Below are 16342 nucleotides of genomic sequence, written 5' to 3' on the forward strand. Positions count from 1 at the left end.
AGTTATGGGGTGTGTAAAACATATGGAATGCAATTATGAAAAAATACAGTAAAAAGCAAAGCAAATAAATGCAACACAACTGGCAAAGCATTTGGGCAATCAGTTGTGAAGCAATTAGGTGCCTTTGGCCCCCTTTTGTTAAGATTAGAGCCACATCTCCCTGCTGTAGTTCAAAGCTGGTTTAATTTGGTAGTGCAGACATGTTGTGCATGTCATATTTTGTGTTTCCCAAGTGCATAATTCTGTGGTTCTAAGCTCTATGGGTGCTCACCAGGGGAATATTCAGGGCACACATCTGGAATCTCCCATGGCAGAGCTGGGATTTCACAGATTTAGATGATAATCAAGTTCTTTTTTGTGTATCAACACCCCTGCCACCACCTTGTGCTTCAGAATAATTTATATTAGACCCAATGAAGTTACTGCTGCAGCCGGGATATCTCTGTATCAGAGCTACAGAGACATCGGAGTGGGAACTCTGAGGTAGCCTATTGATGCTCTACTGGGGACCACAGGGTGACACCTGACTTAAACATTTTCTTTCAAGATACAAATTCCAATATGTATTTTGAGACATTTCAACTGCTGTGAACCATGTCACAGTGTTAGGAGAAGTGCAAAATTCACTGGATAGCTGAGTTCTGAGCCACCCATCAGGTCATTTCAGATAGGAATTTTGAAAAAGATCCATTCCCTCAGCCATCTGCTATCACAAGCAGAAATGCTTCTGAATATCAGGAACTGCAGGAGGGGAGAGTGCTGTTGTGCTCAGGTCCTGCTTGCGGGCTTCCCAGAGGCATCTGGTTAGCTACTGTGTGGAGATAATGCTGGGCCTTTGGTCTGATCTTCCCGACTCTTCTTACGTTTTTGTCTCTCATCAGCAAGGGGAAAGGACATGCAAGCATTCATGAATGATAATGTTATCAATGGCTACTAGCCATGACAGCTATGTATTACCTCACTGCTGGAGGCAGTAATACTCTGAATACCAGTTGCTTGGGACCTGAGGGGATAGAGCGGTTTACAAATTCAATAAATAATAATAATAATAATCACAAGTGGGTAGAATTGCAGTTGCTTCCCAGAGGCATCTGGTTGGACCCTATGAGAACAGGATGCTGGACTAGGTGAGCCATGGGCCTCATCCAGCAAGGCTCTTCTTGCATTCTTACATATAGCAGGCAATTTTGAATGTTTCCCCCCTCACTTTAAAAAATGTGGTGTGTGACTGTTTGGTTTTCCAAGGCAAGCAAAAGATTCTGATTTGCCTTAGATATACCAGGCCCTACGAGTGTCCCCATTTTCCAGGGACAGTGCTGGATTTACAGAAGCAGTCCCATTTTCTGAGTTCATCCCAGAATGTCCAGCTTTTCCTTAGGATGTCCCTATTATCATCAGATAAATGTTGGTGAGTATGGAGTTACCTGATCTCCACCCCCACCCCACCCCCGGTCCATCTGAAGGCAACCCTGTGTGGGAAAGTTTTTTAAATGTTTAATGTTTTATTGTGTTTTTATATATGTTGAAAGCTGCCCAGAGTGGCTGGGGAAACCCAGTCAGATAGGTGGGGTATAAAAAGTATTATTATTATTATTGTTGTTGTTGTTGAACAGGATGCTCCTATTTTGTTGGGAAAATGTTGGAGGGTATGATATACAATCCCCTGCAACATTCTGTGTTCATTATATATATTTGGCTAGTTAATCATTAAGAAGGTAAGATTACACATGCTGTTATGTCTCTTGGTTGAATTGATCTGTCTGAAAGAGCTAGTCTTCCAACCAACAGGTTAACAGACTACTTTAATACGTGTGTGGCAGCAGTGTGTGGTGGGGTCCTCTCTCTGTCTCCCCACCTCTTTCTCTCTCTCTCTCTTGCATATCACTCCTTTGTTTCCATACCCTGAGGCTATGATGCAGTTTGCCTCATTTAACTACAGTGCGAAAACAGCTTTCCCTGAGAATGTGAAATATCTGCCGCCAAAGAGGCAGAACACAAGAAAGAAAAGAAAAGGGGGGCAAAATCAAATAAAAGCAAAGAATAAAACAGCAAGAGAGAGTTTTAAAATGTGAGCAGTGGTGGAAAGAAGTGTGTGTGTGTGTGTGTGTGTGTGTGTGTGTGTGTGTGTTCTCTTCCTTTGCCCCTCCACCAAAGGAATGAATAAATACAGTATCGTTCTGCAAATGTATGCTTACACAAAAGATGAACATTGCACAAGTAATATTTCTCCTGCTTTCATTTGTGTTCAAACACATAACAGGGTTACTCCTTATGTTTTGACACTTATCATGCAATTTCTTAATTATAAAAGCTTTATGCAACAGATGAAATGCTGCTGTGAAGGGAAAAAATTAAACAGGAAGATGTGAGATATTATGTACTGAACATCTAAAACAGTGGTGTTTTGTTGTTGTTTTTTAAAAAAAACCTAACAATCTGGAGTGTTTCTAGAAAAGCTTGTGCCTCTACATAATGTAGACTCTATTTTCTCTTTCTCTGCTTAAGAGAGTTCAGCATATAAACAGAAAGCAATAAGCTGCATTTTATACTCTGGCATGTAAAGCACCTTTCGGAGTTGAAATGTGGATTTCATTAAATTTCAGGCCCATGCACAGGCCAATGACTTTCGGCTCTTCCTTAAAACATATACATGCAAACAAGCTTGCCAGCTACTATGTTGCTGAGCCATGCCATGCACAGGTTTACAAATACTGAGAGACACTGGAGGTGAAAATTATTTGGTGCTCTTGCTTCCTTATCCTAAGGTAAAGGTAAAGGTAAAGGGACCCATGACTATTAGGTCCAGTGGTGGCCGACTTGGGTTGCGGTGCTCATCTCGCTTTATTGGCCAAGGGAGCCGGCGTACAGCTTCCGGCTCATGTGGCCAGCATGACTAAGCAGCTTCTGGCGAACCAGAGCAGCGCACAGAAACACTGTTTACCTTCCCACCAGAGTGGTACCTATTTATCTACTTGCACTTTGACGTGCTTTTGAACTGCTAGGTTGGCAGGAACAGGGACCGAGCAACAGGAGCTCACCCCGTTGCGGGGATTCGAACCGCCGACCTTCTGATTGGCAAGTCCTAGGCTCACAGCGCCACCCGCATCCCTATCCTAAGGTAGCCTTCCCCAATCTGGTACCCTCCAGATGTTTTGAATTACAATTCCCATCAGCCCCTGCTGGCATGACCAGTGGTCAAGGACAATAAGAGTTGTAGCCCAGCAACACCTGGAAAGTACCACTTGGAGACCCTGATGTAGAAATATGTCTGGTTCCTAGAAGTCAATGACATTCCAGACTCTGCAGGAACAGGCATTTCTGAAGGCTTATCCACACTTACCTCTTGTCCCGCTCTTTCCAGACAGAGGTCTGCGTTTTAACACTCCATATCCAAGCTTCTTCCCCTGCCCAAGCTTTCCCTTCAAAAACCTGCTCTTTAAAGTTGAATCGGAGCAAATATCAATTCGGGTTTTCACAGGGAAAGCTCTGGAGCAAAAAAAAAAAAGAAAAAAAAGTGCTCAGACAGTTAAATTGTAGGCCATGCCTGTAAAGAGGAGAGGATGTAAAGAGGAGAGGAAGTGTGGATAAGCGTGGTAGTGGGGCTGCGGAGGACTTAACTGTGAGCGAAGATAGATACCAGCAGAACACCCAACAGAAAACTCCTTACTCCATCCAGAGTCAACTAAGCCAAGTGCCACCTAATAACTAAACTACATAATGGTGAATTCTACACTGATAGCAATTTGGAGCTAGTCAATAGCTCTGAGATCAAACTTTATTTCCTAAATATAGGCTTGAGGTGCATGTCTGAAACTGATAACTTGGCAACCCTAAGCCCATGACGTTAAATGTTGGATATCTGAGCAGAAACTGAGCTTTGCTATTTTGCTTTTTCACAGACTGGCCTTTAAAGGGACCAGTTTCCCCTCTGGTTGAGATTTCTAAGTTTGGCTCTCTCAGGCTGGCAGTTGATAAGTGTTCCTGGAAACAGGTCAAGGCCTTTTAGTCAACCTGTTTCCTCAGACCTCAAAGGGCCTCCAATTGACTTTAGGCTGAGGCCTCTCAGTTTATGTGCTGCCTGATTTCATGCTCCCAATTTTGTGAGAGGTAACTGAGCATCAATGAAAGTGTGGAATGATATGTCCCTGAGTAGCAAAACACTTTACAATGAACTAACTGTGGAAGGGGTGCCTCTGGAAGCTTTTATCTGACCGCTGCTGGTATCATGTCAGATCTCAAACACAAAGCAGATCATGAATCTGCAAACCAATGAATAGCAGGCAGTGATTCCCTACTGCTTCAGTTGTGTTACACCACCAAACTTGGGCCAAAGAAGAGAGCAAGGAGTCTACAAATTGGAAGATGAAACAGTCATGTGACAAGGCCTGGCTTCTAGCAACACTTCCAGGCCAAGTTTTGTTCTTGCCTCTAAACTGCAAGGAAACACAACTTGCTTGGCAGAAGCTGGGTCAAATAAGCCTCTGCAGTGTTCCAGCAGCTGTTGGTCCTCTGACCAATGTCTGGGACCAAGCAGTTGGAAGTATATTAGCAGGGATACACAGTCTGTAATTTAAGGTTTAATTCTGTTATAAGTGTATGTCAACTAGCTAAGAAGGTGCTGGGTGGAGGTGTTGGTTAGCAACCAGGCAGAGTGGCATGAACTTTGCTGAGGGAACACATGCTCTGATTGTGTAGTTCTGAGAGAGCATTCCCTCTGTATGTATCATTGAATGTATTTTTGCTGTATGTACAAGGCCCGAGGAAAGAAATGACAAAACTTTTTCTTATCAAATGATGAACAGTTTTCAATCATTTTTAATTTTTTGCTCAGTTTGCACTCAGTGTTAGCAGGATTTCTCTCTCTGAGTCTGCATTATTCAAAACTGTGTGTGAAAATGTGTTTATTGGGAAAATCCACACTAAAACTCTAATATTTCTTTCATCTGGATTAGGTAGTTGTTGTTTTAAATGCAAATTGCTTCAGAAATGTGGAGAGCTGTGTTTAACATTGCGAAAATGAGAGAACCAAAATTTACAGATGCTTCCATCCCTAATTTTGAGGAAATGTAGTTAGGGTTTTGCTGGGAGGATATTTTTTTTAAATGGACAAACGAACAAACCTTGCAAGATTCGATCAAGTAATGCCTATTTAGACATACACACACCCCAGGAAATCTACTGGTTTGCTTTAGAATCCGAACTTAGTGGTATTCTTGGGAACTTTCTCTTAGACAGCAGTGTGCATTATGTCTCTTGGAATAGCTTAGTTGGTAGAGTGTGAGACTCTTCAACTCAGTCATGGGTTCGAACGGCACATTGGGCAGAAGATTCCTGCATTGCAGGGGGTTGGACTAGATGGCCCTTGCGGTCCCTTCCAACTCTACAATTCTATGATTCTATTATTTTTGCTTCAAAGTGTGCTAAGGCAGCCCTCCTGGATTTTGAGTCCCGCTGCTCACTCTGCTGAGCATGGGCACCAAAGTCCTGCCCATCTGGACATAGATACAGAAAGATCAGGAATGAATGACATTTTTTTATTATTATTGCAAAGGGGTGGGAGTGTTGCTTAATGTTGCCTTTGGAGTGAAATAAGTTGGAAGCCACCAGTAAAGAAATTGTACCAAAGCTCACTGCTCTTAATTAAATATTAGCTGTAATTAGCACTAAGAGTGAATGCTACGAATATTAATTCTAAGCTTGTGAAAGGGCTGTCATTGTTAATGAGAAACAGTGGGGGTCTCTATAACATCTGTTTTAGAGCTCAAGGTAGCATAGAACTCTTTAAAACAAATTGCACCTAGACAATCATTCCCCATATCTCTTGTTTTCTTAATGGCATTTTTAAGATATAGCAATAGATACATATAGCAGACTTTCATTCCATTTTAATTGATTAATATTTCCATAACATCTTGAATCTGCTTTCCAAGTAATAAAAGCACTTTTGTAGAATTTGGAGACCTAAAAGGTCTGCCCACTTTTGCATCTGACCTTCCCCACCACCATGTTGCAATCCCCAGAAGGTTGTCAGTAAGGGAAGCTGGTCCTCAGGCTCAAAATGATTATGCAGATCATTGAAATGATTATTGGATTATTGGGACTTGGCCTGTCCCATCTAGTCCAGCATCCTGTTCTCATAATGGCCAACCAGATGCCAGTGAGAAATCAGTGAGCAGTACATGAACACAAGAACACTCTGTGCTTTTAAATGCCCATGGCTGGAAACCACAGGAGAGGAGAGGACTCTTCTGCTCAGGTCCTGCTTGCTTGTGGGCTTCCCATGGGGTCACCTGTAAGAACAGTATGCCAGACTGCATGGATGATTGAGCTGATCCAGCAGGCTTCATCAGCTGCTGATGCACTCTTTGTGCCTTTTCTCTGTTCAGAACAGAAGGAAGGATGCTTATGCAATCGTGGGATCCAGTGAAATGTGGGCATACCTTTTTCAGGGAGTGGGGGTTCATATAAGAGAGGCCAAGCCAGTGCAAACAGGAACTGAGTAGGAAGATTTTTGCGGTGGCTAAAACCCAACCTGTAGTTGTGCCCATACTTCTTGGCTGGAGAAACTGGGAAGGCAATATCACCAAAGGGGGAGGTCTGAAGATCTGCAACAATTCAGGAACGAATTAATAAGCTTAATAATCTTACCTACCTTCTCTTTGTTTGTTTTCTCTTTCCCCTTTGCAGGGTAATCAGGAAGCCACAGCACCTCCTGACACAATGGCACAGCCTTACGCCTCGGCTCAGTTTGCTCCTCCTCAGAACGGCATCCCCGCAGAGTACACCGCGCCCCACCCTCATCCGACTCCCGACTACACAGGCCAAACCACAGTTCCAGAGCACACATTAAATATGTACCCACCTGCGCAGACGCACTCTGAACCAAACACAAGTGACACAAATGCACAAACTGTGTCAGGCACAGCCACAGTAAGTATATATATATAGATAGATTTAAATTTCCCCATGCAAAAAATATTGGCATCAGCAATGCAGTCTATATGAGGAACCTCCAACCCTTCTAGACTCAGGGCTCCTCTTGCATCAGTGGGGTTTTGAGCTGGAGCCACAGGAAGAGTCTCCAGCTCAAGCTTCTGTTGACCTGGTAAAACCAGAAAACTGAAATCTGAGTATTGAAATCTGACCTGTCCAATCCAAACTGAATGCTGCCTGAATAGAGGTAACTGTTTGCTTATGTGCATCATTTTCCCCCCTTTCTCCACTAGCCTAAATTTAGTTTGTGATTTCATTGGGACAGGGATCTCTTCCGCTAATATAAGTTTGTTAAGTACTGTGCATTTGGCGTGTGAAGTATTCATTTCAGTTGTGAGGATTTACCACTGGGCCTTTAAAATAATACCTGCCTCTGTATGTGTGAAATATGGCTTCCCATCTAAGGTGCTTGCATGTATTTATTCTGCACATGGTGTTCACCTACTTATGTGTGAGATTAACCGTGCATAATGCTATAATTGTCCCCTAGTTTACCACAATCATTGACAGAACATTGCTGTGCGAAAAAATGTATTTGACATATCATGTTCCTAGTGTGTGGTTCCTAGTAGCTCTTTTTGTTGAAAACTATGGCCTCCAAGAGATTATTAGGATGACATCTGGTGGATTAAACAGCTGGGTGTTTCAACCTTTTATCTTCAGTTATTGAGAATCGGTGTACTGCAGAGTTTAATGAACAATTATGCACCTAATTCATACAGAAGGTAGGAGGTGCTTAAAATATTATTTATTAGGCCCAACACGTTTTGAATAACACCATCCTCAGGAGTTTCTGTATAACAGAAATATCTTCAAAGCCTTGTGCGTAAATTGATTGGCTTAAGCACAAATATGCCGGCGGCCACAGTCACCATAAGGTTTTCCATAATAACATAAGCAGAGACCCATCAGAGCATAAGAACATAAGAAGAGCCCTTCTAGACCAGATCAACACTTGGGCTTCTAGAATTAAGCCAGGCTCCCTCCCTGATTTCCAAGCATGGAGCTCTGATAGGAGACACTCAGGTTTCCATTGGCTTCAAAATCCTTCTGTTTCCAGCTAGACCTGCCAGCTTCCCACCTAGTAAATCATATTTCAGAAGGTGATACAATATTTTTCTTTAATTTAGTCTAAATCAGAATGAACCAATGCTGACTTCTGGGCCCAGGAGGTGTGGTGTGCAGGGAATGAGTAGTTCAACTGTACACTGTGTGAATGAGTTGCTTTTATCTGTTTGAATCTTGCAACATTCAGCTTCATTGGATGTCCATGAGTTCTAGTGTTATGAAAGAGAGAGCAAAACTTTTCTCTAGCCACTTTCTCCATGCCATGCATAATTTAATAAACTTCAGTTATGTTGCCTCTTACTTGTGTTTTCTCTGAACTAGGAAGTCCCAGATGCTGCAACCCTTCTTCATAGGAGAGTTGCTCCACCATTTTGATCATTTTGGTTGCCCTTTTTTGAACGCTTTCCAACTCTAGAATATCATTTTTGAGTTGAGGCGACTGAAAGCGGCAACAACAGTGACTAACAATTCTATTTAGTGGATTGATTTTCATTCCAGAAATAAGCAAAATTCAGCAATTTCAACTCCCCTTTCCATTTTTGTGAAAATTCTCTGATATCCTAGCTCCAACTGACGCTCTCAGGGTTCTAGGGAGAAAGCAAAATAAATCCTGCAGACTTCAAGTCTGTCTACCCCAACCTACAGTTCCTTCCAAATAGACTTCTTGTCTATTTTTGTCTTGACATAAAAGATATCACTGAATATAGCAATAAAGTGTGGATTTTCTGTTGTTTGTTGTGACCATTGCAATATCTGCATCACAAATCCAAGCCACATTGTCACCATTTTATGAGCTACCCCAATCCCCATTTGTTTTGGTTTGTTTCATATCCAAATAGTGTATTTTGCTTCAGTTTGGGTTTTTTTTTTTTTAGAGTTTCAGGAGACATTGTGTGTCTCAGGATGTGTGGCATAAGGCTTTATTAATGGATTCATGTCTGGTAAACAATTCAGCCTCTGCAAAACAAACAAGCAAAATGTTCTCGCTTGTATCCAAAAGGTGGTCTACCACATTTGAAAGTCATGATCCACTTATGGAAGAGGCTCGTTTTCCACACTTGTACTGGAGGACTGAATGAGAAAACAAGCTTTGCTTCCACATGTATAATCTCTTGTATAAACAGAAGCATACAGAACCTATAAGGTTACAACATTTGAGACTTTCTAGTTTAGGAGGACAAAATGCACATTTATAACATTGCACATGATGTAGAGAAAGTGGATAGGGATAAAAACTTATTTTTAACTTCTTCCTCTCATTCATAACTTCTTCCTCTCTCATAATAGTGGAACATGGGGCTTCTTCCTCTCTCATAATAGTGGAACATGGGGCTATCCAACAAAACTGAATGACTTCTTCACACAGTACATAGTTGAATTGTGAGATTTTAATTAACAGAATGATGTGAAAATGGGATGGAATGGATTTCTGAATGAACTAATGGGGAACTGAAATGGACAGGAAATAGATTCACCCATCCATTCTTATAGGGAAGGAAACTTGCTAGTAATTTAGATGTTCTGTCCCTTATTTTGCTGGATCTGCTTCTGCTTACATCAGAAAGGAGTATGGTTAAAACCCCCACCTCATATACAACATTTTTTAAAAAAGTTCAGTGTATGAAAAGTGTAAAGGTTCATGAAGCAAAGTATGAAGGTGGGGGTTGCACATGAAAGTAAGTTCCTGATCAAAATAGCCAAATGTGTGTCCAATGAAACAAACATGTATTACAGTTAAAAAGCATCATCATCATCATCATAGGCACTGAGCAGCACTTTAAAGGGGCTGGCTACATTACATTGCTTTGTAACTACATTGCATGGTGTGGGAATGTGCATCAAAGAGTCCGCCAAATTGCTCCACAGATTGGAAACTAGGCTGTGTTGATCTGGTTTAAGAAACAACAGCAACAGCTGGATGTCAAGAACGTGATCATATTCATAGGCAAAAAGATACATAGTAATGAAGAGAATGATAAAGAAATCATTTCTGTTATCAGATGAGAGCGATAATGGCTAACACATTATTGCCACTGCAAATAGTAAAGCAATGTTCTCAGTGAAGTCTGGACAAAGTTAAGCTCATTCCATTTCAATCAAAGTGTCTAGAGGAACAAATCTGTCAATTTTGATGACCCTCTGTTTCTCATTTCCCCAATCTTCAGTTTGCCATATTTCCACAACTGTTTCTGATCTTCACAAAAAATCATTTTTGTGTGCATTCCTCCTAATAACCAGTTTTTGAAAGCATTTTTTGACAATATGATGCATTTGGGTGTGTAATTTCCACTGATAAATTTCCATATATATATATATATATATATATATATATATATATATATGGCACACTTTCCACTAATACAGGGGTGTCCAACTTCCAAGAGACTGCGATCTACTCCCACTATAAAAAAACTGGCAGTGATCTACCCATTGGATTGAATTTTGAGGGGGAGGATCAGGCAAAGTAGAGCTTTGGGGGGGGGTTGGTTGGGAAATATGAATTTTGAAGTTTAGCCACTATTTTGATTTACACACAGATCTGCAAAGTTTGAATCAATTGGGTTTACTTTAAATTGTGAACCAAACAAATTTGTCAAAGAGTTAAACAAGGGCTTAGCTTCAGCTGGATCACACTGAATTAATTATTTGCTTTAAAATATATATATATAATTTTTATTAATAGGAGAAATGTTGGAGAACTCTGATGAAAATGGAAATAGGAGTAGAAAATGCTAATATTCACATATTCGTTCCATGTCTGGAACAAAACTCAATCCAGTGAATACAATCAGTATTCGCTGTTGTTGTTGTTGTTTTCAGCCTGCAAATTATACTTAATTGACCCCCCACACACACACACACAACATTTGCATTGAATTTCCTTTCCGTTGAAATGAATAGGGTAGGATAATTAAACAACAATGTAAATTATATAATGTACATCATTTCATCACAGAAGGAAACAAGGTGAATAATGAAAGTTTTGCAAGAAGATGAACTGGGGCAGAATGGAAACAATGCTGCTTAGAGACACCCGTGATTGAACTTGGGAGCTTCTGCATGCAAAGGAGATGCTCTAGTGCTTAGCTGCAGCCCTTTCCCATTTTGTTATAGACAGTAGGGCAGTGGCAAATTCAAAAGTGCGAGGTCCCTTCATGATAGTCACAACCATGCCCCCTCACAGGCACACACCATCTAAGATTATGATAACTAGGAGTGCATTGCAATGATCAATGCAGATGCCCATGTGTTCCCTTTCTGCTAGATCTACTAATTTCTGTGCATGCGCATGGGCAAATGATTCTGAGTTCTCCAGTATCTTTTCTTGGAGTGATGTAATCTGTGCTTTCCTTGTACGTAACAGAGCTTGCACCTCTTTCCCTTGAAACTGAAACACCTTGTGTTTTCAGAATTCCTAAAGGTTTGGAGCATATAGAACAATTCTTTCTTAGTGCTTTTCCTGTGTCCCTTATTTAGAGTGACCCCAGGAGCCAGTCCTTAGTGGCTGATACACCTGTTGTCGTTCTGATTGGCTCCAATGAGCACAAAGGGTGAGATCTCAGTGGCTAAAAAGCTCCATTTTTATCCTGATCAGGTAGCTCTAGGACCTGCAGACAGGGACCCCTGCTGCAGAAATAGTAATGGGCCTTTGACACTAATCTCTCACTGTGATCTTGAACCAATATACTACCTATAATTTATATGACAGCTGATAGCCTTTAGTGGCACATGTGGAGACCTGTGTAACACCAACAACTTTACAGAGCTCATATCCACCTGCTTCCTATACTGGTGCTCCTTTGTTTTTAACTGGACTGTGCTTCACATTTCCATGTTTCAGCTATTCTTTGCACATTTAGCTATTGTATTATTTTCATATCCTTACGTATTGTATTACCGGTTTTCAATATTGGTGGTTCTCACTGTTTACAATGCACTTAAGGTGTTAAATATTTCTCATGAGGTGAGGAAGAGGGAGGAGGAACCAAACCCCCCAAAGTTGTGTATTCTGCTGAATAAACAAACCACTAGTTTCAAAGCAGACTTAGTCAAAATGAAAGAGCTAATTTATAGCTTAAATTGCATCTGACCTTCAACATCTTGACTTCACATTATAACACTTTAATTAAAATTGATTCTTCCCTAGGATTATTATGTGAAAGGTAATTCCCCTTTTTGCTAAATGCGAAGAGGGATATCTCTTCCAGGTTAAGCTCAGTTAATGATGGCTCCCCCCAACTTTTGTAATTGGCAGGCTGGTAGTAGTTGGTTTACTGGTAGAAAGAAGTTGTCAGTTGCAATGACACTTATTAAATTGGAGTGAAATCTTGCAAGTGGAGTCCTTCACTTCAGACTGCCCCCCACCCGCCCCGCTCTTCAGGAGAATATATTTTGGGCCTTGGTGCTATTGAAGGTCTGGAATTATTTTACATATTTGTATGCAGCAGAATGAGAGCAGTGCAGGAAAATAGGTCTCTGTGTGAAAGCTTTATTTGTGTAGATACTTGGGGCGTCTTCTTGAGATGGAAGAGAAATTCAGTCTGTGTGGATTCCAATATGAGATGACCTGGATGAATATATTCATCACAGAGGAGGCTGGTCCATTAGGGCACAAGGGACTTTGCCCCGACCACCTTATTCTGTCATCAGTACAGAATGTGAGGATGGCGCCACTTACTGTTGGCCTCCCTGCCTTCTGCCTACCATTCTCAATGGGCACCAGTCATTACTGGTTTGGTACTCACAGGACAATCCAAATTCCAGCTAGGCAGCTGGGAGTAGTCAGGGGGTGGGCAGGTAAATAGCTGTACCAACATAACACATTTATTTGCTCCTGTCAGGCACAGATCTATGCAAGCATGGGAGTGAGGACTTTAAATAAATAGATATGAAGATCTACATCCACATACAGGATCATTCAAGCCTCCCTCCCTCCCTCTCTCACACACTTAAACAATCTGCCCCTTGGTAATGAAACCATGTAGCCCTAATGTTGTTGTGATGGAGCAATTACTTTGGAAAGAAGAAAAGAAGCAAGGAGAGATGACTACAAAAGATGCTAATTCACAGAGGGGTTCATAATGTTCAGATCGTAATATAAGAATATAAGCAGTGCCGAAAGGGGAAGCGTATTTCTGCATTTTATGAGCCACTTTCATAATTCCTCCTCTGCTGATACAATGTCACCACATATATTTAATAGTGATATTACTCAGTGAAATAGAATAAGTGTTGATATAAAATTGCCCCATCTGCAATTGAATTTGCCATCACTATTCTCCTGGGTTTGGTGATTGCAACAGTTTTATGTGCTATCTTCCTTCCTATACGGTTGCTAGTCCTCATTATAAACAGAAGGGTTGAGTTTATTTATACACACAGAGAGAGCTGAGAACCAGGCACTGCCTCCGTAGACGGCTTCAGACACATTTGCCCAGATGAAGTGTGGGTCTGCACGTTTGGAATCTCCATAAAGTAGGAGTGAAAATTCATGAGTGAAAGTTCTTCACCTCATCTGTAAAAGCTGGGCAGGAGGTCCATTGAGTACTGAATCCCTTGCCTTGCTTGTGCACTTACTGGTTTGGGTGCAGTTGAATCTGTATCATTGCTAGCCTGAAAAAAGATATTTTTCTTACTCACAAGTAAGAGTGTCTGTCATGGTGTTTTGGATGGGTCAGGACAGATTAGGTGAGGTCTGGTCAAGTCTGAATGAGAGTTGGCCTCGGAATCGCACAGACCTTACCAAACTTGACTTCAGTTATGTGAGAAAGATGTGTGCTAGATATATCCAACATGGTACTCTCCAGATGTTATTGGACTACAACTCCCATAAGCCTGAACTAGCATAACCAGTGATTGGGGATAATGGAAGTTGTAGTCCATCAACATCTAGAGGACTCTTTAGTCATATGCTAAAGAATAATCGTTTGTTATGGTGCATTTCAGGTCCTGCTTCTGGTCTTCCCATAGGCATCTGGTTGGCCACTGTGAGCGCGGGATGATTGATTAGATGGGCCACTGGCCTGATCCTGCAGGCTCTTTTTATGCTCTTACCTTCACTGTGGCATGAATGATTCTGAGCCAGCAGTTTCCACTAGTACCCAGCAAACTTTGACTTTCTTTGAGGCAACAATGGCTTATTTGTGTAATTGTCCTCCTTTGTGGTGCTTGTGTGTGTTCTGCACCTTAATCAACAGCCTTTTATCTTTATTTTTACTTTGATCATCTCAAAATAGCAACGCACCTACCAGAAAACAGGGGAGGGGAGGGGAAAAGGGTAATTAAATTTGGCAGTTCTTTTCTGTGTGCTGTCTTGTTGATTTTTTGTTGCTTGAAAGTGCATCTAAAGGTGTCAACTGCTGTTTAATTGACTAAGCATTCACGTAAGATCCAGCTGTTTCTGAATGCAATCTAAATATTTTATGTGGAAGTGGTGTGCACAAGGACAAAAATATAATGCCAGTAGGCTGGCACAGCTATATATGGTGAATTCTATGCTTCTTTGGTTAACTGCAGCTGGACTCCCAATGGGAGTACCCTGCAATATTTTACACAAAATGATCTGAACATCTCATGTAAGTATTTGTAATATATTGGAGATGCTGCCCGTACATTCTCTGCTCTGACCACAGGGGGCACTGGAGTTTAGGTTGCTTGTTATACAAGGGTCAAGGTGCTAAATAAATTTATCATGCTGTTGAAACATGGATAGCCCTAAACTGACCAGAATAAACCTGTGCTACAACTGAAGGCAGGCACTGGAAATCCGAAAAGGGTTGGAGGAACCTGATGTGGGCTTAGAGCCCTACCCCTATATCAGTATCTTTGTGCATGTAAAGCCGCTGACATCATGCCCATTAGTCTGAAATGGAAGCACATGTTTCTGATTTTCTCCTTAGAGTGCCAGAGGAGAACAGTGGGGTGGGAGCAGGCTCTTGCATGAAACATTAAACTACCATTTAACATTGTGTCTGAAAACAGTTCTGCTGTTTTCACTGTGCTGCTGCCTGTTACTTTAATCTATAAAGTTATTGGATTTTGTATTGTTTTAAGTGAATGTTTCAATGCTGCTGTAAGTCAAGGATATGCTTCCCTTAAATGAGCAGCAGCCAATGTGCTGCCTTCCAGATGTTCTGGACTATGACTCTTCTAGTGAGAGTCACAGAACCTGAGAGAGAAAGGAGAATATATAAAATTCAATTGAGAAATAAGGGCTCAATAAAGCAGCAGGCTAAGGACCCTTGACATGGGAGAAAGCCAGGATTAGGACTCTAAGAGCTGGTGAGTCTTTGCCAGTGTGGTGTAGTGGTTAGGAGCGGTAGACTCATAATCTGGTGAACCGGGTTCGCGTCCCCGCTCCTCCACATGCAGCTGCTGGGTGACCTTGGGCTAGTCACACTTCTCTGAAGTCTCTCAGCCTCACTCACCTCACAGAGTGTTTGTTGTGGGGGAGGAAGGGAAAGGAGAATGTTAGCCACTTTGAGACTCCTTCGGGTAGTGATTAAGCAGGATATCAAATCCAAAACTCTTCTTCTTCTTCATGATGGTACCAATGCTCAGATCCATGCGGCAGTGGTGTAGAGCAGGGCCCTGTCGGTGGTGGCCCCTTTCCAACAGATATCAGGTTGTCTCTCACTCCGGCAATGTTCTGAGTGTACTTCAAAGCCTATTTATTTCACGAGGCATTTGCTGGTTAATATCACAGGGTAGCAAGTGTGGTGCTGCTGTTCTTCTAAATGTCGCCACTGTTGTTTTCTTACATTGCTGATGTTTGTTTTATGATGTTTACATATTGCCATGGTACTTATGTAAGTCTTTTGTTAAATAACAGGAGGACAGGAAGGATGTAAAACCCACAAAGGTGGGACATAAAAACCACAAAGAAAGGAATGAACTGAAAGGGAAATAAAATTGAGAGACAAAATGGGTGAAGAGAAAGCACTCACACTCTAGCTTGTCAGCTAGAGTGGCTGATGGAAGGACATGAGAGGAACCCTGCTGGATTAGCACAGAGGTCTATCTAATCTAGAATCCCATTCAACCAGTAGTCAACCAGATGCCCATGGGAAACCCACAAGTAAAACCTGAGCACAACTGCAATTCTCCCTACTCGTGGTTCCCCAGAAACTGATATTCACAGGGACACTGACAGTGGAGGTGAAACATAGCTATCATTGCTAGTAGCCATTAGTAGCCTTCTCCTCGAAGAATCTGTCAAATAGGAATATGAAGATCACAAACTGAATTGAAAGAACCACCTGCCAACTAATTGGCAGCAGGC

The 16342-nt window shown here is 41.6% G+C and overlaps 1 protein-coding gene across 37 annotated transcripts in view; it reads left to right on the forward strand.

Annotated features, from left to right (window-relative positions):
• The window catches only part of RBFOX1 (RNA binding fox-1 homolog 1), a 1450244-nt gene that overhangs the window by 1296114 nt on the left and 137788 nt on the right, over positions 1–16342 (forward strand). For all 37 annotated transcript variants that reach the window (XM_083473685.1, XM_083473688.1, XM_083473683.1 and 34 more), the window contains one exon: positions 6688–6930. In XM_083473685.1, the coding sequence (XP_083329811.1) occupies positions 6688–6930 (243 nt within the window). The remainder of the gene's footprint in view (positions 1–6687; positions 6931–16342) is intronic.

This window comes from Podarcis liolepis, assembly GCF_965112155.1.
Source record: "Podarcis liolepis genome assembly, chromosome: 14".
NCBI classification, from domain to species: Eukaryota; Metazoa; Chordata; class Lepidosauria; order Squamata; family Lacertidae; genus Podarcis; species Podarcis liolepis.